Here is a 24,278-nt window from a genome sequence, read left to right on the forward strand (position 1 = left end):
GGCTCTAAGACTTACTGCTCATGACAAGGAAACCGCATGATCTTTGGGTGTCTGTTCTCTGCTAATGGTAATGGAAGCTATGCAGATACCTCAAGGGGAGAACAGGGAGAGAACTTTTAGACTTGGGCTTGTGGTACTTCTCAAAGTTATCAACTAGCCCATTCCATGTCTTCTCAGCATTAATAACCCTGTAAAATCACTTGTGACATTGCAATCTAAAATGTTTTAAATGAGTCTTTTTACTTTGATTATAACACATTTTAAGCCTTGGAACCACAAGCTCTGGTTCTACATTTCTTTACCTCCGTCCTACAGGAATAAATGCTTCAAATTCAAACACCTCCATGGGGACCTCTTTCTTCTGCAGCTTCTGAATGAATTCCAGATATTTCTCACCCACTCTGTAGGGCTTACAGTACTCAGTCATGTTCTCATACCCCCGTGGAATCTGCTCTGCCTGAGTCTGCTGCAGCTTGAACATCCTCAAGGTGACCTTATGGAAAACCCAAAAAGCATGAAACTCCCCCATGTCTACGTGACCCTCTCTCCCTTGAATCTCAGGGGTGCCCCCAGGCTCTCAATTCTGTTTGTGTACAAGGCTCCTGCACAGGCCTTCAGTTACCCACCCTTTCCTGCGTATTGATAGTTTTGTCTAGCATTTTGGTTTCACTTTATTAATGAAATTACACAAAAAATTGCACTTAATTTAAATAAGTCCACATACAAGCTCATTAATCATTCAAAACACAGATCCCTTCCCCATATCCAGCTGCTGTAGGAATTGTTCTTCAGTCATGGTCATTAGTGAAGCTGGTGAGGGCACCTGCTCAATGCTGAATCATATACAGGATGATGTGACCACTGGCTCTAAGCCTGCTCCCTGGCCTCCATTTTTGCCTCCACCGCCACTCATCACCAGATGCAGTGTTGTCTTACAGACTCCCCTGATGCAGTAGGAGGTTTGTGGTCACTATAGCTATGTATATGACCCTGACCCTTGCAAAGTCAGCACTAAAGCGATGCTCGGGCTGTGATCTGGGCTCTGATAGCTTGAGAACCACTACATGTAGGCTAATTATCTGTAAAGCAGAGAAGGATCCAGCGGCCCGGCCTGAATGATGACTCCCTTGTGACTGGGGCAAGTGGCACAGCAGTGTCATACTCACCCGTGTCAGCACCTCATCTCCTTGGTAAATGAGTTTTCTGATATGGGAGACAATCCTCTCCCGTACCTTCTCCAGCTCCTGCCGTCGAGAGTTGGCATCACTGATGCACATCTTGTAAGAAGCTTCTGTTTCCTGAACCTGTGTGCAGCAAAATAAAGAATGAAGAAGAAACGATGCCAGGTTGGGAACCGTGGAAATAATGGGTAGGAGACCCAAATGCAGCCATGAGTCGGGGTGGCACAAGATAACACAAAACACAGTGGGAGAGGAGCTGGATGGGGTATAGGCTTGTTTGTGAAGCATTTATATTGTCTTAGTTTGATGTGTCCAGACCTGCTGCCACGCCCTGAACAGAGACCTCCATACACAACCAGGACAAATCCAGACACTAGACCAGTCACTGCTGTGATTCTGCAGACTCCAGCTGCTCAAATGAGCATAAATCAGTCCCCGGCTGATGGGGACTCAGCTTTCCACAGCAGCATTTAGCTCATCGTCACATCAGGAACTACTGATGTCAAAGCACTGACAAGTCAAGCTGGCCAAAAACTAAAAGCTAGCTTTGTGGTGGAAAAAAAAATTAAATTTCAACGTTGTTTTAATTGTGAAGGGTTTGAAAAGGACTCATTTTTCCTTCTTTTGAAATTTTTCACAATTATTTTTCAACTTTTAAAAATTGTTTACACTGAAAAAATTGTCAAAATCTTGGCAAATGAAAAATGTCCATAACTATTTCTGTAACATTTTCAATAATTTTATTGATACATTTAAAAATAAAATCAAAGATGGGACAAATATTTTTGTGAAAAAATAAAAATTTTAGCAAAGTCAACAGTTTTTCATGAAAAATTTTGTTTTAGAAAAAAGGCCATTTTTAGATCAAACAAAAACTGCATTCAAAAAATTTTGGCCATCCCTAATTACAAACTCTCCATAACTCTAGTGAATTCAAAACCTGTCTGTGTCACTGGAGCATTCTGTGTTACTCTGTGGCACATTCAGTTGTAATGCACATGTTCAGCCAATGGGGCATCTAGCCCAGCATGCTAAAGCCACTGAGCATTGAATAGTTGTGGTCTTTACATTAGGAAAAAACTACTTCAAGGCCCAAACTCTTCTTGGCACAGGTGCCTTTGTGGGTGCCAAAAACTGGAAAGAGCAGAGCGTACCCAGAATGATTAAAGGCTGAAAACTCAAGACCTAGTCTGCTCAACCCCACACCTCATCAGCAAAGGATGAACCCAGTAGTATCACGATATTTTACTTGGTGTCCAATATTACAAGTGACTTCTAGTTCACTGAGTCTGTTCCCCAATTATCCGCATGAGAGAGAAGGCTCGGGGATACAAGCCCATCACCTTCAATTGTGCCTCCTCACGAAAGCGACGCCGTTTCTCCAGCTGCTTGTTAGCGCTGCCAGGGTGGGCTGCTGCTGTGTTCTGGTACTCATCCTCTGCCTTGGCGCTCAGCAGCTTGGCTTTCTCCAGCTCCTCGCAGCGTTGCATATAGTGCAGACGGGACTTGCGCAAGGAGGACAATGAATCATTCTGGAATCAGAGGAGGGAGTTTAGGGCACATCTTCAGACTGGAAGGAGACTGGCACCACAAATCTGCTAGTCATAAAAGCATCCACTTCTTGGGTGCAGAGTATCACTTACTCTAAGGCCCCTGATAGCCAGGAGTCAGTCTATGGAGAGGACTATATGCAAGTATCACTTATAATACCAATGATCAGGACTAAAACTCAGCATCTTTTGGCTCCCAGCCAGCCTTATGCTCGCTTCTCCTGACCCCACTGCCCTGACTCATCATCACCCTCACTGCACACCTCCACCTAATTACTTATGTATTAATGATAATCATCACTAGACATTAGAGCATGTAGCCCTCCGAGATGACTGGGTACGTCTACACTGCAATTAGACACCTGCAGCTGGTCCATGCCAGCTGACTAAGGATCCCAGTGCTCAGGCTAAGGGGCTGTTTAACTGTGGAGTAGACATTACGGCTCAGGCACTAGCCCGAGCTCTGGGACCCTCCCACCTCACAGAGCAGTGTAGGGCAGGATGAAGGGTTCCCAGGAAGGGTGCAGTTAGCCCTTCTCCCTGCATGCTCTTAAGGGCCCTGTGTTCTCAGTGTTCTGGGCCTGTAGCTGTCACGATGACCTGGCTCTCTCACCACATTCCATAGCGTGGGCTCTTACCATTCTCTTCTGTTCCTTTAGCCATTGATCCTTGAATTCTTTCCGCCACTTCTCAATTTCATTCCTCTTGGCTGTGAGGGGCTGCAAAGGAATAATTGTGCAGGTGAATCTAGCTCAGCCACAAGCTATTGGGTTTGCTGTAGGCACCACTGAGTGGACCCTATCACATATGTTAGGCAGGAAGTCACATAAGATGGTCACAGTAGTCTCTTCTGGCCTTAACATTTCTGAGCCCCAAACATGACCCCTTGCTATGGCTTACAAAGGTTGGAGCTGTTTAAGGATCAATGTCAGGATGCTAAGCCTGCCCCTCTGCTCCTGCTGCTGCAGCCTCTTTTCATACCCACACCAGAAAAGAGTTAAATTAAACCAAGTCACTTCTTGTCAGCAATATTGCAAGAGGAGGAAGTCTGCAGCAGCTGCCCTGCCTCAGCCTGAGCTAAAGGGGAGGCAGAAAACTTCCTTCCAGGTCATTAAGGGTACATCTACACTGCAGACACCCATAGCTGGCCCATGCCAGCTGACTTGAGTTCGAGGGACTTGGGGTGTGGGGCTGCTTAATTGTGGTGTAAATATTCCAGCTGGGGCTGCAGTCCAAGCTGTGGGACCCTCTCTCCCACTTCACAGGGTCCTAGAGCTCAAGCTCCAGCTCTAGCTCCAGACCACAATTAAACAGCCCCTTACCCTGAGCCCCATGAGCCTGAATCAGCTGGTACAGGCAGCTGTGGGTGTCTAACTGCAGTGTAGACATCCCCTGAGCTGCTCTGTAGCTGCCACTGCAGCCTCAAGCTAGAATAGGCTCCACAGACTGTGCATGTCTCTCTCTCCTTTGTACATGGACTCCATATCAGAGAGAAGAATGATGGAGTAGGTATAGATCCTCCCACCCCATTTAGCTCCTAATGAGTTGTTACACACAGGTATGCTTGGAATCCCTGCAGGGTGGAGCTCCATCATATAAAGGGTATGATCCTTGCACATGATGCTGACATCCTGCCAGTCCAGCAGAGCAGAAATACTCTTCACGTGCATGGAAGAATGTCCAGGATGGGTCACAGCAGGTTCTGCTCTGGAGAGGGATTGTAAAAAGGCCCTGTGTTTGTTGCCTCTCCACAAGTCCAGATCAAATGGGTGTAGTTCACTAGTAAGAAGGGCATGGCAGATTCCACCTGGGCAGGTTTTTCTGGCTCTCTCACCATTGACCCGAGACAGCTGAGGTGCCATATGGATACTGCTCATGGGAAGGTGGAGAGAGACATGGTTTGAGGACAGTATGAATTTTGGCAGCTAAGTTTGTAACATCAGAAACCAAAACTCCCTGGATGCTGCGCTGCTGGAAGTAACTTCCCTTTCCCAGAAACTGGGTGGGAATTTCCTTCCCTTTTCTCTCAGCCAGATCAGAACATCTCACTCCCAAAAGATTAATGGGCCCTTCTGCTACTCAGCTAACCATTGAGATTAAACTGTCTGACCTAAGCAGGAAATAAAGTACCTGGTAGTATTCTCTCAGCTGCAAAGCCCCTGCAGTCTCAATGGCTAAACTCCCAACCTTTATGTCATGGTCCAGGACCATGTTGTACAGCAGTTGGAGTGGCATGCAGACCTGTAGAGGCAGAGAGCGTGCATCAGAAATACCAGATAGTCACCACAGCTTCTCCAGGTTAAAGAGCTTTTGCTTATTTTGAGTAGAAATGGTTGTCCATGTTGATTGCAGCCATTACAAACACACATTGCACATCAGAAAGCAGTAGCAAAAGGAGTTTTTATTCTATGTTCTGATCCTTTGACATATTACAAAGGCATCCCTTTGTCTACTGCATAGAACAATCTTTGTCCCTTTTATAACCATATAGAAGAAAAAGGGAATTGTCCTAGCTACGTGGGGTTTATTAACTGACAATTAATGCTACACAGAAGTTTTGAAAGAAATATAAAACCTTCTGCTTCAGGACTTAAACCAACCTCCAACTATTAGGAGTTAGGATGAACTTTCATAGGGGGCAGATTACCCACAGCTGCTTACAGTGGGGTTTCTTGCACCTTCCTCTGACGTATCTGGTGTTGACCACTGGCAGAGACAGGACACTGGGTTAGATGGACAATGGTTGTGATCCAATCTGGCAATTCCCATGTTCTTATGTTATGTCAACATTTAGAATATCCTTAATGCCCTTGCTTAGACTTGCACACAACAAATTACTGAGCTTCTTTGCAGCACTATGCTTTTAACAAATGGGAAATCGTGTCCTATAGACCTCAGCATGATTCAAAACAGAGCTGACCTGGCTCCGTAAATGATGTATATACAGAGACACAATAAGCCTTCTTGTATAGTGAAAGCAATCCAAGAAGGAAAATCCCAAAGAAATTATACCTGTTGGTTAATGGCAAGTCGGCCTGATTCTGCTATCTTCACAATGCTTTTGGCAAACTCTATTTCTGTGAAAGGGAAAACAGGTTAGTCTCTAGATCTTCAGTGACAGCAGGATGTCTCTGAAGAACAAGAACAGAGGTACTGCTCAGCCAGTCTGTGAATTAGGGTCATCTTAGGGAAGGTTCAAGAAGGACTTTAGGACTAGAGGTACTTATAACCTGGCTTTTTCTGCTAAGAATACGATTCACCATTTTAATATCTGGTTCAGACCCAAGTTAGAAGAGCAGCCTTTCACCTGCTCCTTGTTAGTTTATTTGAATCCAATACTGCCTGCAATAACCCTCCTGCTGGCTCTGCAGAGAAAACCCAAGTTATGAGAGTACAAGCCTTAAAGCAGGCCCTATTTCACCCTTAAGCAATAAGAGAATTTGGTATCATAAATGGAGCAGAGGAGAGATTATGGATTCCACTAATGGTACTCACCATAATTCAGGCGTTTGTCAGTCCAGCTCAGCAGTTCTTTGACATATTTACACCATGTTTTGGCATATTCAAGGGCTGCATCAACTCCGCCTTCACATTTTATCAGCATCTCATCAGCCTCTTCAACTGCAAAAATAAATCCAGATTCAGAAGAGTTTCAGAAGACAGGCACAGGCTCCCCCAGGGTAAGTCTCCCTGATATCTTGGCTTGTGCCATCTTCAGATAACAATAGGTCTCAGAAAAGATCTTTCATGGCACAACCAGGTATCTTAGCCTACTTCATAGCAATCTCACACCAACTCCCCAGCACAGCCATATGAGTTTTAGGCAAAAAATAGAACTTTTATTAAGTTTATTTTTGTAAAGTAGAGGCCAGAACCCATTGTGTGCTGATGCTGGGAGTGGCAAATTGCAGTATATACTGTATACTCCCTCTCCGTTTTTTGAGGCTGCTGAGACTCACAGCACTGAAATCAGCAATTTGGAAAGACCTACAAGCCAAAAGCTGCCATCAAAACATCTTAGAAAATGGCTTCTCTTCCGGTAAAATAATCTCTTCAATCTAAGGTTCTCATGAGGGGAGATGTGGCTTCATAGGGCATTTTATGATGCCAGAGATGAATACAGAACTGATGAGTCTATGACAAATAAGCAACAGCATTTAAAATAGTGTACCTGACTTCAATTATTGGGCAAATATTTATTGTACTAAAAATTGACAGGTAGCTATAGTAATATAGTGAATTGATGTCTCCGTGCTCAAAGGTCAAAGTCAGTGTAAGAAGGTAGAATGTTAGTGGGATAAGAGGTAGAAACATGGAAACGGGGTTCAGAGGAGGTATGAGGGCGTGTTCATCCCACTTTGCCCAGAAACGGTTAGTGTATTGAGAAGGGCGCTAATTAACCCAACAGGCCACACCTGAAGGGAATCAGGTGCCTATGTAATCCCCTAACTGAGTGAGGGAGCCCAGTTGAGGAGGAAGGAGCTGGGCCAGGTCCATAAAGACAGGTAACCCACAGTTACTCCCTGGGAGGAGGTAGTTGGGAGGCTGGCAAACCCAGAGAGGGAGGGAGAGAGAGAGAGAGAGAGAGGGAGAGGGAGAGGGAGAGGGAGAGGGAGAGGGAGAGGGGGAGGGAGCCAAGAAATAGGTGAAGGCTGAGGGAAAGGTAGCAAGGTTTAGGAGGAACTAGACTTTCTCTGCTGATTAGAGGGCTGCTGAACTGGAACCCAGAGTAGTGGTTGTGCTGGGTTCCCCTCCCAGCCACTGAGGGAGTAGCACCAGGGAGCACTGAAAAGGGAGACTGCTGGTGAGGCTCCCATATGCAAGCCTGAAAAGGGAAAATGTATACAGTGAGCTGGCTGGAGGGCTGAGTCATGAAGCGGCAGCTCCTGGAGCAAGACAGAGGCTGCAGACGGGGAAAGGAAGGATGGAGAGGGGAAAGAAAGGATGGAGAGATGGTGTGCAAGCACAGGAAAAAGTGTTGGCCTTGCAGAACTAACTCTTAGAGTGGCTAGGAGGAGGTGCCATCCTGGTGGTGAGTAGAGCATCCTCTCACAAGGGGTTAGAGGGGGCAACGTGAATGCTGTAAAACCCTAAATAGACATATCTAATCTGAGTATATTAATCTCTGCTGGAATCTGCCATGGCAATCTAAGCTAATGGCAACCAGGTGACATCTGAATTGTACATTCTTGTCACTAGGTGGGATACAAGAGCCAATAACAGAAAATGGATCAATTATTCTTGTCATCTATATACTTTATTTTGCTTCTCTTAAGTTACCTGTGATGTTTGTCTGCACCTGCCCCTCCAAATTGCTTTTGTTCTTGTAGAAGCCGTCATCCACCTGAGAAACAAAGACGAAAAATAGCATTCAATGTCTAGAGGAATTTACCAAGAGTTGGTCTTGGAGTCATGTTCTACTTTCCTGGGAACTCCTATGTGGTTAGGATGTTGGCCAAAGATTTGATAGGGGGTTAGTGGAATAATATAAAACTCCAATTTACAGGAATGTGGGAGACAAATAAGCTTTAGCCCTCTTGGCTCTGGAGAAAGGCCTGAAAACATGACATTTGTGCAACCTAAAGGCTAAAAAACCTGAAGGCAAATAAAAAGAACCCCACATTTATTATTTTTAAAAATCTAATTTTTTTAATAGATTCATAAAAATTAAGGCTAGAAGGGACCATTGGATCATCTTGTCTGACCTTCTATAGATCACAAGTTATTACATTTCACTGAACCAATAATGTGTGTTGACTAAAGCAATTTTTCATGATTGTTGCTCATGTTACTCATGATTTTGGAACACTTCAAGTTGACAGTAGTGCCATCTTGTCTGATCTCTTGCATAGCACAGGCCCTAGAACTTTACCCAGTGATTCCTGCAATGGAGGAAATTATTTTTCCTTAACTTGGAAGAGTGAATCCAAACTGCATGTGTCTGAAAGTTTTTCTATGAAGTATTATCTGTTCTTTAGCCCCCAAAATAAAGCTAGCCACATTTCTCATTTTCTGTTCTATATAGGTTCTTATAACACAATAATTACTGTTGTATGTGTGCACTTAACATCTCTCCTTTGGTAAGAATCATAACCAAAACAACTTAAATAATATTTATTCTAGCAAGGGAAACTAATATTATCTCTCTTGCCTTACCGGGAGCATCTCACTTTCTGGGGTCAGGTCTGTGGTGCCAGTGCCGTCTGTATCACCAATGAACATGTCAATTGTCCTGCAGAGTAAATAAACTGATTAAATAATAAAGACATAAAGCTATTTTGGAAAGCTGTTTTTTTTACCTGGCTTAGTCCAAATAATTAATATTATTTAAGACTCTAACCAGAAATGATCATTGTAGCCTTTAGCAGAGTTAGGGGACCCATTTCTCACTTGTTAGCAGTAGTTATTAGAAAGGTAGGTACCCAAATTCTGCACTATTAAACCCATTCAACCTCAGTTGCTTAATTGGGTTTCATGGATGTAACTGAGAGCAGGCTTATAGAGCATACAGAAAGCAAGGTTTATAGAGCAAGTATAGCCATCACATACCCATCTGAAGGCATCAGTGGATGTCTGCATCTATTCCAGAATTAACTAGAGCAACAGAACAAACATACTGAAAATGAATTCTCCACCTTTTATCTGTTTCTATTTTAACTGACCAGTTGTTATTACTATAATTCCTAACAATCTCTATTGCTTTGTAGCATATCAAATATCTAAATAATCCCTTCCCTGCCATTTTATCTGCTTTTGAAATGGGCCTCTCTTTATTACTTCATCTGGATTTATTTTTTTGCAAGTTAAATAGTTTTATTTCAGATGGTACACTTTATTGGGCAAACATAAAACACGTGAGAGAAGACAGACATTTCCTTCAGTGTCTGATTATATAATATATGGCCAAAGTGGGATTTCCACTAGTGAGCACTGATGCACACAAATAGCCCCATTCACTTCAAGTGCTCACCATCACAAATGAGGATTCCACAATTCGGCTCAGAATATGTATGTAGATTAATGCTGAGAGACAAGATCTTCGGAGTAGAGACTGACATTTATTCTGTACAGCACCTATCATAATGGAGCCCTGAATCAGGTTGGCCTCTAGGTGCTATAACATATACATATTAAATAATGACAATAATAATCATGGGCCAGATTCTGCTGTCATTGTCATCAGTGTAAATCCAGAGTTCCCTGAAAACATCCTTTCTTTCGTAAGCCACTATAAAGTTCAGAAGGAATTAAGATGATTGTCTAGCATAGGAAACCGGGAAGGTGGCAGTTAGCAAAGTAAATCCAAATTATAGGCAGAAAATCTCTAACCTGGAGAAACAGAAGCAGGGAAAGGACTTTGATCATTTTCTAAAAATGAAAAGGGTATTAATAAGCAACGGAGGTAATGAGTCACAAAGAATATATACACTGAATGTGTAAACACTGTAAAAGAAGGGAAGGGAAAGAGCAGATATGGATGGTTAAAGCTCCATGGAACCTGTCCCATCCTGTTTCTGTACATACGCATTTCCAAGTGAGATTTCTAAGGCGTCCAGACTCCGGAAAATCTCACTGTACCGCTTCTTGTTTTCAGACCCTCTTGCTTGATTGTTAAGACCTGGAGGTAAGTAGGAGAAAGAAAAAGTTTTGCTAAGAAATCCCAATGGACCTGATCAAATGTCCTCTGTGTATTGCAGTAGGCTTTGAATCAGGCCCAATATAAAGAGCTACAAAACAAATGAGAATGGAGAGGAAAGTGGAAAACTATGGTGGGGGGCTGTCAGGAGGGTGACAATGGGAGACCAAGGTGGGAAGAGATAAAATCATGGGAAAATGACATTCTCCAAGGCTCCTTGGGTGACAGAAACCCTTGGAAATAAAAAGCCAGATCTAGAGTCCACCAATGTAACTTGAAGTCTTTCTACCAGCTCCAATGGACTTGGGAACAGGCCCAAGATCAGATAGGTAAATTAGCAGGAACTCTTTTGAGAATAGGCCCTCAATTGAAATAGCAGGAACATTGTGAGTCAGTGCTAATGTGCATGAGAGCGCTCTGTACAAGAAGCTTGCACATTGTGCCTGTCTGTATTACACTTGGATCAAGTTAGTCATTGGCTTCTACTTTGGAGCTCAAGTCTGGTATATCAGACAGTGGTCCACATAGGCGTGCGCAGCACATTTCCTTAGGGTGTGCACCCAGGGAATCTTTATCAGGGATGTGAAACTCAATTCCACCGGCGGGCAACATTTGAATTACCTGCCGGCAGAATTCTCGCTGCATCATCGTCTCCGTCGAGAAATGACGCGAGAGGGAATTTCAGCAGCAGATCGCACGCCCTCCGCTCTTTCGGCGGCAGCTTTAAACACAGCGAGATGGTGCCACAGGACACGTCAAAAAGATTTGCAGGATGGATAAAAAAGGTCTGATACCCCTGCATTAGGGTGCGCCTGGGCACACCTGGCACACCCCATGTGCACACCTATGGTGGTCCAAATAATTCATACTATACATTGGCAGAGCTGTGTGTGTATGCTGGAATTGCAGCAAACCCTGCAGATGGGACTGAGATGCATGGACAGGGCTGAATTGTGGAAGTTGTCCATTGCTTGAGCAACACATACTATCCTGTGTTGCAAGGTGTTGTGTGTAGTAACCATTTCTAAATACCACACATGCTTATTTCTGGTGATACTCTAACTGATGAAATATTGTATCAGTTTCATTCCATGATATATATATATACACTTATGCAGATGAAATATAAATCATGCATGTCTCCACACATGAAGCATTCATAACACAGCAATAAATTCCTGCTACTGAGCTTCAAAAGGCCTAAGTATATTCTGCTAAAAGTTGCACAAACATAAGGGTAGTGGTGGCGAGCACATGTGCTTTATGCAGGATGTACTGTATGCTAACTCTTGCTTCCTATTCAGATACATTCAGTTGTGACTATGGACAGAAACTAGAACTGACTTACTGCAGAAAAGCAAGAGCATTTTTAAAATAGAGAACTAGGCATATTTTATATAAACAGAAGTAAACTTCACTCATTTTTTTGGTTTTTTTTTTGTTTCTTTGTTTGTTCCCCTGACATTCCAGGAAACAGGATGTGGTTGACCTAAATCAAGAGTTGCTTCACTTGTAGCGGAGAGGTGCAGCCAGTGAGCAAGCATTTGCAAACTTCACTTAATGGTGCTTGATGGAAAAGTCAGTGTCTTGTCTTGTTAATTTCTGACTACAGCTGGTCCATTGTGTCACAGCTGAAATATGCAGATTTTTCAAGTCCGGTTTTTTAAGGTTGGATATTCTGGCAGCTCCTCAGTGGGGAGTAGACTGTGGAAACCACACACAGCCCATATAGTGTGGTCAATTGCAGAGCCACATTGTCCCTGGGGAGTCCAGGGAGTGGGGAATACTGCGTATCTGAGCTCCCCAATGTTCAGGGGGAATGCACCTACTGTTATGCCCCTCCAAGGAGGCAGTATACCAGTCCTTTTCCTCAGGATGATGCAAAGGGAGATGGGGTCATAGCCTCTCCTCTCACCCTTTAGGGTGGCCTGTGCCCCCAGGGTCGTAGATAGGTCATGAGAATAGATGTACTCTTTCTTTAAATCTGAAGCAAAATTGTCTGGCAGGAAGTAAGGAGGCTGGGAAATTTCTGGACAGAAGCTCTACAGTGAAGCAGAGAAATACAGAGACGCTTTAGGTACATTCTTTTTCCATATTCTAATAAATTTCCTTGGTCAGGCAAAAGTGACTCTCTCTCTCTCTGTGTCTGCCTCATCATGTCAGAGGCCAATTCATTTGGAAACAGCATCAATAAGAGTAAATGAAAATGGCCACTGAAGCCTGCCCCAAGCCTATTCATTCAATGGGCCATGGAACAGTCTGGGTCAAAGGAACTTGGCCAATTTTCGAGCTGTGATGAAGTTCAGCAAAGAATAGCGCACTTCAGGCACCTCTTTCTTCTATGCAATGGAGCATGAAGATGGGAACATTTATAGTTTATCTGCTTTTGCTGAGCAAGGAGATGAGATTAATAGTGACATAATTCTTTAAAAGTCTGAGCGCTTCTTCCCAACAGGGAATGTAATACAGGAATGGGTCTGCTTTTACTACTGGGCACCAAGGCCTGGAGGGGGTCGTTTGGACTTTCCTGTCAGCTCCTTCAGGGAAATTAGAAATAATTAATCACCATTGAAACTAATACACAACGGCAAACTATATCCAATGGCTGGCCTAGTTACCTCTCAGAGATCCCACATCCAGCCTGCGACTTTCATCTTTGAAGAGTTCCTCTCTCGTTGCATGGAAGTCTAATCACCTATAGCAAACCTGTTGTAATCCAACTGTACTTGCCGGGTTACATGATGGTAAGGATACATAAGTAACACCAGAGCCTCATAAAATGTCAGGAGTGAACCCGAATGCCAATGAGTGGCCCCTACAGATGGCAGGATCTAAAATGCAAGGTAGCATCATGTGACTCTTGCAGAAATACACAACCCAAAGAGTCTAATTTACACAACTTCATCTGTCCCACCTTGGAAATTGTGAACTAGACCCCTTCAAAGAGAAGGGACACTCCCATCTGGCAGTCATTGACTGTTTTTTCTAGATTTGTAGAAATTCTGCTCCTCACTAGACTCACAACTCAACAGGTCATAAAAGCATAAGAATGGCAATACTGGGTCAGAACAATGGTCCATCTAGCACATTATCCTGTCTTCCAACAGTGGCTGATGCAAATGTTTAAAGGTGAGAACAGAACAGCAATTTATCGAGTTATCCATCCTGAGTCATCCAATCCTAGGTTCTACCAGTCAGAGGTATAGGGACACCCAAAGCTTGGGGTTGCGTCTATGACTATCTTGACTAATAGCCATTAATAGACCTACCCTCTATTAACGTATCTATTTCTTTTGACTCGAGTTATATTGTTAGCCTTTACAACATCCCTTGGCAACAAATTCCACAGGTTGACTATGCGTTGTGTGAAGAACTACTTCCTTATATTTGCTTTAAACCTGCTGCCTATTAATTTCATTGGGTGATCCCTGGTTCATATTTTATATAAAGGGGTAAATAACACTCTTTTATTCACTTTCTCCACTCCAATCATGATTTTATAGACCTCTATCATATCTCCCCCATCAGCTGAATTTCATCTACCATTTTCTTTTCCCAGTCACCCAGTTTTATGAGATCCCTTTGTGAGTAATTTTGTATAGTCTGCAAACTTTGTCACCTTACTGTTTACCCCTTTTTCCACATAATTCCTGAGTATGTTGAACAGCACTGGTCCTAGTACAGATCCTTGGAGGACCCTGCTATTTACCTTTCCATTGTGCAAATTGACTGTTTTATTCCTACCCTCTGTTTCCTATCTTTTAACCTGTTACTGATCCATGAAAGGACCTTCCCGCTTATCCCATGACTGCCTACTGTGCTTAAGAGCCTTTGGTGAGGGACATCAAAGGCTTTCTCAAAGTCCAAGTACACTATATCCACTGGATCACTCTTGTCCACATGTTTGACACCCTAAAAGAATTCTAACAGACTGGTGCGGCAAGATTTCCCTTTACAAAAGCTGTGTTGACTCTTCCCCAACATAACGTGTTTATCTATGTGACTGATAATTCTATTCTTTACTACAGTTTCAACCAATTTGCCTAGTACCAAAGTTAGGCTTACTGGCCTGTAATTGCCAAGATTGCCTCTGGATCCTTTTTAAAAAATAAGCATCACATTAGCCATCCACCAGGCATCTAGTACAGAGGCTGATTTAAGCAATAAGTTACATCCCACAGTTAGTAGTTCTACAACTTCTGTTCCTTCAGAATAATATCGGGTCCTGGTGTCTTATTACTGTTTGATTTATCAATTTGCTCCAAAACCTCCTCTACTGACATTTCAATCTAGGACAGTTCTTCAGATTTGTCACCTAAAAAGAAATGTCTCATGTGCGTCTCCCTCATGTCCTCAGCTGTGAAGACTGATGCAAACAATTTATTTAGCTTCTCTGCAATAGCTTTGTCTTTAGCACCTTGATCATCAAGTGGCCCAACTGACTGTTAGGCAGACTTCCTGCTTCCGATTTACTTAACAAAAAATTTTGCTGTTAGGTTTGTGTCTTTTACTAATTGCTCTTCAAATTCTTTTTTGGCCTTCCCAATTATACTTTTATACTTGACTTGCCAGTGTTTATGCTACTTTCTATTTTTCTCAGTAGGATTTGATTTCCAATTTTTAAAGGATGTCTTTAATCACCTATTTGCTCTGTTTAACCAAGGGGCATTTTTTGGTCCTCTTACTCTTTTATTTTATTTTATTTGGGCTATACAGTTAGTCTGAGACTCTACTGTGGTGTTTTTAAATATTTTCCATACAGCTTGCAGGCATTTCAGTACTGTGACTGTTCCTTTTAATTTCCATTTAGCTAGCTTCCTCATTTTTATGTAGTTTCTCTTTTTGAATTAAATGCTACTGTGATGGGTTTCTTTGGTATTTCACCCCCTACAAGGATGTTAAATTTAGTTACATTATGAATGCTATTACTGAGCACTTCACCTATAGTCACCTCTTGGACCAGATACTGTGTGCCACTTAGGACTAAGTCAAGCATTGCCTCTCCCCTTGTTTGTTTCAGGACTAATTGCTCCAAGACGCAATCATTAATAATGTCCAGAAATTTTCTTTGCATCCTGTCCTGAGGTGACATGTTCCCAGTCAATGTGGGGAAAGTTGAAATCCCCTATTATTATTGGGTTTTCTGTTTTTGTAGCCTCTCTACTCTCCCTGGGCATTTCACCGTCATCATCACCCTCCTGGTCAGGTGGTCAGTAGTATACTCTTAATGCTATACTCTTATTACTCAAACAGGGGATTTCTATCCATAGAGATTCTCTGGTACTGTTAGATTCATTTAAGATTTTTATTATATTTGACTCTGTGCTTTCTTTCAAATACAGTGCCATTCCCCCCGTCCCCCCCCCCCAGTGCAACCTACTCTGTCAGTCCTAGATATTTTGTACCATGATATTATCATGTCCCATTGATTATCATCATTCCACCAAGTTTCTGTGATGCCTATTATATCAATATCGTCGTTTAATACCAGGCACTCAAGTTCACTCATCTTCCTATTTAGAATTCTTGCATTTGTATACAAGCACTTATAAAATTTGTCAATATTAGTTGTCTATCTTTATGTAATGTAATTGAAGAGGAATCATTTTTGTTTGACACTTTCATCTCAGTTCCTATATGCACTTTCCCCCAACCTTAGTTTAAAATCTCCTTCACAAGCTTTTTAATTTTACATGCCAGCAGTCTGGTTCCATTTTGGTTTAGGTGGAGCCCATCCTTCCTGTATAGGAGCCTCCTTTCCCAAAAGGTTCCCCAGTTCCTAATAAACATAAAACGCTCCTCCAAAAAACATTGTCTCATCCAAGCATTGAGATTCTGCAGTTCTGCCTGTCTAACCAGCCCTGCTCATGGAACTGGAAGCTTTTCAGAGAATATTACCATACGTCATAGATAAGTTAAAAGGCCTCTTCTCATTTTGGTATTCTGGGAAAAATAGTCACTTCATAAACTGAGGCATAACATATCTAACAAATCAGCTGAAACTGGAAAAATTAGTCACAAGCTGCCTTTAGGAATCTAAATTCCTAATCAGTCTTGTTTTCTTTCTTGAGTGGTCACTTACCTTTCTCCCTTATTTACACAGTTGTAGAAATAAAAGCTATTGTAAAACAGGAGGAAGTGATTCACTAGTGTGTGACCTACTTAGCATCTATGTGGATGGGCAAAATTATAGATTATGCTTTTGAAAGTGATGATTGGAAGGGAATATAAAATAGAAACAGCCTCAGTCATTCAGGTTCCTTCACTGTAATTATCATTCAAATGTCAATTTAAAGTAGAAAGAAGTTGGATTTAAGAAGTTTTCCTGTCCTAGCAATGTCATTAAGCATCCTGTGTGTAGTCAAAACATACATTAATAGAGATACAGAGGGTCCCTTTCTTATCCAGCATCAATGTCTATCTGTCCTTACCTGCTGATAACCTTCAAGTGGCCTTTCAGCACATACAGGTCCAGACCAAACAATTCACATGCATGCCGCAAGGGTCTCTAATAAAGGAACGTCATCCCATTTAAACATAAGCTACTTGTATTCACTTTCAAGGATCTTCATGGCCTATCACCAATCACCTACCATAATTTGCTGTTGCAAAAAAGGCAAATGTCATTCTGGGAGTGTTGTATGTAAGACATGGAGGGTAATTGTTTATTTCTACTCAGCACTCGTGAGGTCTCAGCTCAAGTGCTGTCCAGTTTTGGAAACCACACTTTAAGAAAGATGTCTCCCGTTTGTTCACAATTCAGAGGAGAGCAACAAAAATTATAAGAGGTTTAGAAAACATGACTTATGAGAAAAGGTGGAAAGAATTGGGTATGTTTGGTCTACAGAAGCATAATGAGAGGGGACATTATAACAAAGGTATAACAAGATTGATCACTGTTCTCTTTGTTCTCTTAGTTTGCAGCAAGGGAGATTTGTTAAATATTAAATAACATGTTATATATTAAACTTTCTAACTATAAGGATAGTTAAACATTTGAATAGATTTCCTAGGGAGGCTGTGGAATCACTGTCACTGGTGGATTTTAAAAACAGGTTAGACAAACACCTACTGGGGATGGGTCTAGATAGACGTAGTCCATGCCCCTGTGTTGAAAAAGGACCAGATTACCTTTTGAGGTCTCTTCCAGCCCTACATTTCTATGATCGTCTCTCTCACTCACTATCAAGATCTCACCTCCCACCTCTAACTGCTCCATGGCACCAGCCTTGATCACCCACCTGTTAAATTTTAAACAATCCTCTTCATGCTTTCTGCTGCCTCTCATGCTTTGAAGTAGCTCCCCAGAAACATCTACAAAGCCACCACATTATCCTTCAAATCCCTCCTTAAAACTCTTTGCTCTAAGCCTACAAAAAGGCTTGACAATGGCAATGGGTGCAATGAGGCTGCTGCCCAATATTTTGTCACTGTTTCCTTGTACTTCATCAGTCTGTTTGTATCTATCTGTTGTCTCGTATCTCATACTTAGATTGTAACCTCTTTGGGGCAGGGATTGTCTCGATCTGGGTTTGCACAGTACCTAATATAATGGGGCCTGGACCACTACTGCAACTCCTAGGTACTGGTACTACCAATACTAATAATTAATTTGTGTAGCCATAAACTACCTTGATTCTTATGATTCTTTACACTATAAGCAAATAAATACATCAATGGTCAAAAACAGAAAGGGAACAATTTTTCAAAAAGAACACTTGCTCTGGGACAAAGAATAGTGGGCTAAAGCTGAACCAGGGTAAATGTCATTTAGACATTGTAATGTTTTTCTCATCTGTGGCATCTTCCATCTGAGGCCTTCAAAACCCTTCACAAACATTACTTAAGCCCCATAACCCTTGTGTGAGGCAAGGAAATATTATTATCCCTGATTTATAGATAGGAAACAGACACCAAGTGGATGAACAGGGAGTGCAGCATTGATAATGATGAAGTAAGGGCCTTCATGGAGAAGTTAAGTAAGTTTATGGGAAAGAAAGTTCTGTCTTGCAGGATGCAGAAGGCTAAGGTAGATTTGTGAAGTCCCTAGCAACCCTACTATCGATAACTCCTTGAACACTCTGTTGCTCTCTTTTGTGTGTCCCTGACATTTATGCCCATATGGACTGGGCTTTAAAAATCAGGAAACAGTCATATTAAATAACAGCATTTTAAAAACGTTCCCCATTTTGAATCCTCTTTACTGATCAGGTTTTTATTCCCTGTCTTTAAATGTTCTCTCTGACTTTGTCCCATTTGCAGTGATGGAGCAGTAATGAAACCCTTCAAGCACCAGCTATGCATATTGCTTTAAGACATGCAGGCTAAAGAAAGGGGATGGCTGTGTAAGGCTAACGCTAGGGGCACGGCTGTCCAGCCATCAAGAGTCATCTGATCTATGTCTACCTTGCAAAAGGCCCATTATACTTTTTCTCCATTTGGTATTGTTGCAGGAAAGGCCGGCTCCCCCAGCAGTGGGTTGCAGAGCATTCTAGATATTTTTAGAAAGAGAAGTAGTTACTCTGCAAAATGGCAGATGCAACACTTCCCTTTCAGCCACTACTGCCTCATTTCACAGTAAGTGTCTAATGTCAAATCCTAGAACAGTTGACTCTTCAGTCTGGCACCAGCCTTCCAGAGTCTCAGACTGTTTCAGGAATTCCCAGTGGTGTCTCTCTCTCTCTCCCTGTTTTTGATACTTACCAGAGACTCTAATTATTCTTTCCTAGCAGATCACTTCTTCCTTTGGCTGCAGTACAGTCTGCAGAGCTGGCCTAAACACTCGGACTGCACAGAGCCTCAGAATTCAGTCCATGTTCATTTTTTAAGTAACTTTGGGAACTGGATCTGTTCTCCACATAAGGTCATATGAATCTCAAAATCCACTGTTTGCACTGCAGAATCTGACCCAAATTAGACCAAATAAACTAGTCTGAAGCTCTCGAGTCCTGCTATTCTCTTCTATGAAAGCTTCTTTCCTTTCTGTAACCTAGACTTCTCCTCACACCTCATCCTCCGATTATTACCACCAGAGAAAGCAGCTCAAGCTGCCCAGGTTGAGAGGGAACACTGAGCTGAAGTTCAGACAGATGATAAAGGTAGCAGGAACAAGCCAGTTGCTCATATCAGTTTCTCTTTGCCTGACTGTGGGATGTGGGTTTTAGAACACAATGCTTCACCGATTTCTTGGAAAATGTCACAACCAAACTGTTTTACAGACACAAACCCATTTCCTATTATCTCCTCCGTATTTCTCACATTCTCTACCTACTTTTGTGTGTGCATCATCCCAAGCAAAAGCACTAAAGCAAGATGAAATTATAGACTGCCTAAAGTTTGAAAAGATTAAAATTATTCACTGCATCACATAAGCATCCATAACTGATAGGAAACAGAGTACTGGCAAGAACCAGCTTTCTCAGCAAGAAGCGAGATATCTGACATGAGTATAATACAGCAAATAAATAAATAAAATAGATTAGACAAAATTTTACTCCAGTCCCAGGAAAGAGACAACCCTCTTAAGACACCCTGAGGTCCCAAACATTGAAGCAGAGGCCATGATGACAGATATAGGTATAATACTGAGAAACACTGAACAGTTCTGCAGAAATTACAAAAGCAAGCAACCTGGTAAAATGTAAGTAACATGGCTAATGTGCAGTACTTAGGACATTGCCAACAATACATCACAATAGTCTGCCCTTTATGGAGGCAAAGTGCTTTATGAATGTTAATGAACTTACACTCTCAACCCCTCATGAGATCTTACTGCTCTAGGTACCTATATGGCTCCCAGTACCTGTGGTCAGTATAATTATTCTAGCTTTGCAAATTGGGAAGCTGAGGCACAGAGAGGTGAAGTGAGACTTCCAAGCAACAGACAGTCAGTTGCAGATATTGTATTAGAACCCAGGAGTCCTGACTCCCCAACTCCTGCTGTAACCACTAGACCCCACCTCTTTCTGAAACTATTTGGGTCAGGGTTAGATGGGATGTAACGTAAAGAAGGGATGTAATGAAAGACATAAGGAAAAAGAGCATTTTTTTCATCCTAAAGATCTCTTTATATTATTAATGGTCAGAAAGTCTTTACAGGCTCAAAATGCTGCTGAGAGCTTTAATGGTGGAAATTGAGCACGTGTGCAATAGCCTGTTTGCAAAATAAAAATAAGGTAATTGTTCCACTATTGTTTTCTCCCTAAAATTATGACAGCTATGTCTCTCTGAATGGGACGTCACCTAGCGTGTTGTGTATGGTAAACAAAGCTGGCTTTTTTCAGTTAGAAAAAAGCATGTGAAACCTTTAACTAGTTATTTCTGCGCTATTGAGAATGGGAAAATGCCATGAGGCCTGAGGACATTTATTGTTGAGGAAAAAAAACTTCAAAATAGGGAGTTATAACAAAAAAGGTTTAAAGAACTTCAACCCCAGAAGAGCGGTAGTACTGTGTAACATAAGAGACACATCCACATTCTCAGAGAGAACATCGCAGCCTGTGAGTCCTGACAAAGGCTCTGCATTCTTTTCTCTTACAGGAGTCATAGCTTTCACGACAAACTAACCAACAGCTGCATCTGGCTGAGAGAAAGACATGTAGTGAAGTGCACTGAGCAGGCCAAGCCTTCATGAAAAGGCAAAGACACAGGAATGTTAGTTTACCATTTCTGTATACTACCCACAGCCTGAGAGGCATTTCAGACTGACATGAGGGATGGCCCCTGTCCCACAGAGCTTACATTATAAACAGTTTACAAAGTCATTTCAAATGTCATCACATACCACTTGGTTCAGGGTCTCCCATGATTGGGTCTTCAGTGTTTTGGTGTGAAAGCAGCAGGGTCCCAGTTTACCCAGCTCTGAATTGCAGATGACTTGAGTAAACCACAAATCCTTGACCAATTCTGATATCGGGTTAGTCAGAGCGTCCCATAGGAGTCCCATGCTAAGGGAATTGACAGAGAAGTCTAAGTGCAGCCGCTTTAACCAATCTATTTCCTGCAGACACATTTCCGTGTAAGGAAACTGTGCGCAGTGTACATTTGTTCATGCAATTTGCATAAATTCAGATCTGTGCTGTAAATAACAAAGAACAACTCCATTGGTTTCAGTGCCTGCAGCTGCCTACAACAGCATAAAGTCTCACTGTTCTGAGTTCTTGTATATGGGTAACCTTCACTGTCTCCCCAGGAAAACAACCCACAATTTCAAACTCCTGGTGCGCGCATGTGTGTTGTGCATGTATGTGCATGCTTTCAGGGATGCTGGGTTTTCTCATATATAAAATATGACCATAGATGCACACTGAACATGGACATTGGTTTAAAAGACGCCTCTTAAGATAGTTCAATAGAGCACCATGTAGCAGCACTAATATAGTCAGTCATACTAACAGAGGGGGAATTTTGGGACTGTTGGACAGTGGGAGAATAGTAGAAATTGACCAAAACCCCACACTTATCTGAACCTCTTATTCCATGTTGTGGCAGTTTGGACAAACTGGAACTCACACCCCTTTCCCCCTAAGGTTTTGGTTTTGCAAGACCCAAACCTGACCAAGGTTTTTCAAAGTTGAGCTCTGATCTCCCTAGCTCTTCTCTAATAGGACAGAATCTGTTCCTTGCTCAAGTCAGTATGTCTTAAGAGTATGTCTACACTTCGAGCTAGGGGTGTAATTCCCAGCTCAGAGACTTACCCACACTCGTTCCAATTGAGCTAGCACACTAAAAATTGTGTAGCCACTATGGCTCGAGCAGCAGGAGGAGCTAGCCACCCCAAGTATGTACCTGTCCAAGACATTAGGCATGTACTTGGAGTAGATAGGCCCTCCTGTGGCTCATGCCTCTGTGGCTATACTCTATTTTTAGCATGCTTGCTCAATTGGAGCTAGTGTGAGTATGTCTCCTTGAGCTGGGAATTACACTACCAGCTCAAAGTGTAGACATACCCTAAGACCCATGAGGAGGCTTCTCAGATTGAAACCAGCCTGAAGACAACTGAGCTTTGCTTGAAGTCTTTAAATCAAGACCGAATGTCTTCCTAAAAGATGTGCTCTAGATCAACAAGAAGATATGGGGCTGAATACAGGAATCACTGGGTGAAATCCTATGGCCTGTGTGATGCAGGAGGTCAGACTAGATGATCATAATGGTCCCTTCTAGCCTTAAAATATAAGAATCTCACCCTCAATGTAGAAACACTTATTCGTTTGAAAATCAGTGATACAGGAATGTAAGACACATTTATTAAAAAACTATAGATTTATCCTGCATTAAGTGAGTTGTGGACTCTAAGGTGAACCCTGCAGTCTTCAGTGCCTTCCCCTGCAATTACTGATCATAATGTGTTTTAACAGAAATTCATATTGTAAAAATCAGATGAACCAGTCTCATGGCATAAACAGATCTCTCATGCTCAGCAGCGAAACAATTCATTCCCTTTCATTGACTCACAGATCACTATTTATAAAAGATATAGTAGTTTGTTCTATACAACCAGAGAAAGGACCTTGCCTATAACATCAGCCTCACGTGCCACAGATCTCAAATCCAGGTCTGCAGGGTTGCTGAGCAATAGCCATACCTTCACACCACTGCACTGCAAGTTTGGACAAGAGAACAGTAGCTAATATGTCACAACCAGAGGCTACAGCTGCTGACTCAGTGGAGTCAAATGATTAGCAGCAGACTGATTGGACACCATGTAGTATAAAGCTTCCTGCTCCTATACCACCTTTTGTCTAAGCAACTAGTCTCTGCTCACCAGAGTCCCTGGAGACCAAACTCCTGCTATCCAACCCAGGCTTCTGACCTGCCTATACACCAGCCTGCAACGCCCATCTCTGGATCTGCACGCTACCTATACTAACCAGACTTCCCCTTGCCTATGCACTGATCACCATCTTCCCAACAACTGATATCCTGGCCATTGAACTTGCCTGCACCATGGACTATGAAACCTGGTTTGCCCTTCAGATAATTACCCCTCCCATATCTCTCAGCAAGGCCTGGCTGCTGCTTACCATCCACAACAGCCACCAACTAGCTGGCCTCAGTCCTGACCTCAAACCTCATGGCCCTACTTGCTCACTGCAGGCTATGACAGCATTCCAGCTTTAAATGTCTTTGAATCACAATAATAAATCCCCTGGTTTTTTTAGCTTTCCTCATTAATGTGAATTGATAGCTCAACCTCAGAACTCGGGGGTTGTCAGGCTAGGGAAACTCAGGGACTCATTACCTGCTCCGGGGAGTAATACATGCTAGAACCAACCTCTTCCCCATTTTACACAGTATGCAGGAGATATGCCAGCTGTGCAATGATGTAACCAGACCTGGTGATAAAAGTCAGAGCTGCTCCCTTACTTCTATTCATGTGGCTGTTTCTGGGCTGGTATAAAAATACAGACATGAACATTATTGGTGGAGAGCTTTAGGGTAAGTGCTGTTGACAAGTTTCTGTGGTTTAAAATGCAGAACTGTGGACACAAAACATTTGATTTCCTCTAAGTCATCAGCCTTCTTCCGTTTTCTGACTTGATTGCTCTCTCATTGATTTGACTCTTCAAGACCAATACAGTAACTAAATTCCTGGTTGGGAAGGCTTGATCCATAGTCACTGTGACAATGTACAATGCTAGTTGGTAGGGCAGCTGTTGCAAACACTTCAGAAATGTTGTGGCTCTGGGTTCACAAAAGCCACAAGAAGCATGATTTCCCTTTCACCCCTCTCTGCCAATTGCTAAAGTAATGCAGTTCATCCGTTAGAATGCTCACTGCAGCTGCATCACTGTTCCTGTGGCAGCCTCTTAACCACAAGTACAGAACCCTGTCTCTCCTATCACATACTCTACCTACAAAGAGTCAGGATTATAGTATTGCAGGAGGACATACAAGAGTTAAGACTATGGC

General features: G+C 42.4%; 1 protein-coding gene across 1 annotated transcript in view; it reads right to left on the minus strand.

Moving 5' to 3' along the window:
• The window catches only part of GMIP (GEM interacting protein), a 48,385-nt gene that overhangs the window by 13,698 nt on the left and 10,409 nt on the right, over positions 1-24,278 (minus strand). Inside the window, exons 3-12 of the mRNA XM_067560671.1 lie at positions 10,256-10,349; positions 8,888-8,963; positions 8,012-8,075; positions 6,227-6,352; positions 5,744-5,808; positions 4,862-4,972; positions 3,370-3,450; positions 2,525-2,713; positions 1,167-1,304; positions 303-493 (exon numbers count right to left, since the gene is read on the minus strand). Of these exons, the coding sequence (XP_067416772.1) occupies positions 303-493; positions 1,167-1,304; positions 2,525-2,713; positions 3,370-3,450; positions 4,862-4,972; positions 5,744-5,808; positions 6,227-6,352; positions 8,012-8,075; positions 8,888-8,963; positions 10,256-10,349 (1,135 nt within the window). The remainder of the gene's footprint in view (positions 1-302; positions 494-1,166; positions 1,305-2,524; positions 2,714-3,369; positions 3,451-4,861; positions 4,973-5,743; positions 5,809-6,226; positions 6,353-8,011; positions 8,076-8,887; positions 8,964-10,255; positions 10,350-24,278) is intronic.

This window comes from Emydura macquarii, unplaced genomic scaffold (assembly GCF_026122565.2).
Source record: "Emydura macquarii macquarii isolate MOO-44397 ecotype Brisbane River unplaced genomic scaffold, CSIRO-AGI_Emac_v2 contig_2292, whole genome shotgun sequence".
Lineage (NCBI taxonomy): Eukaryota > Metazoa > Chordata > Testudines > Chelidae > Emydura > Emydura macquarii.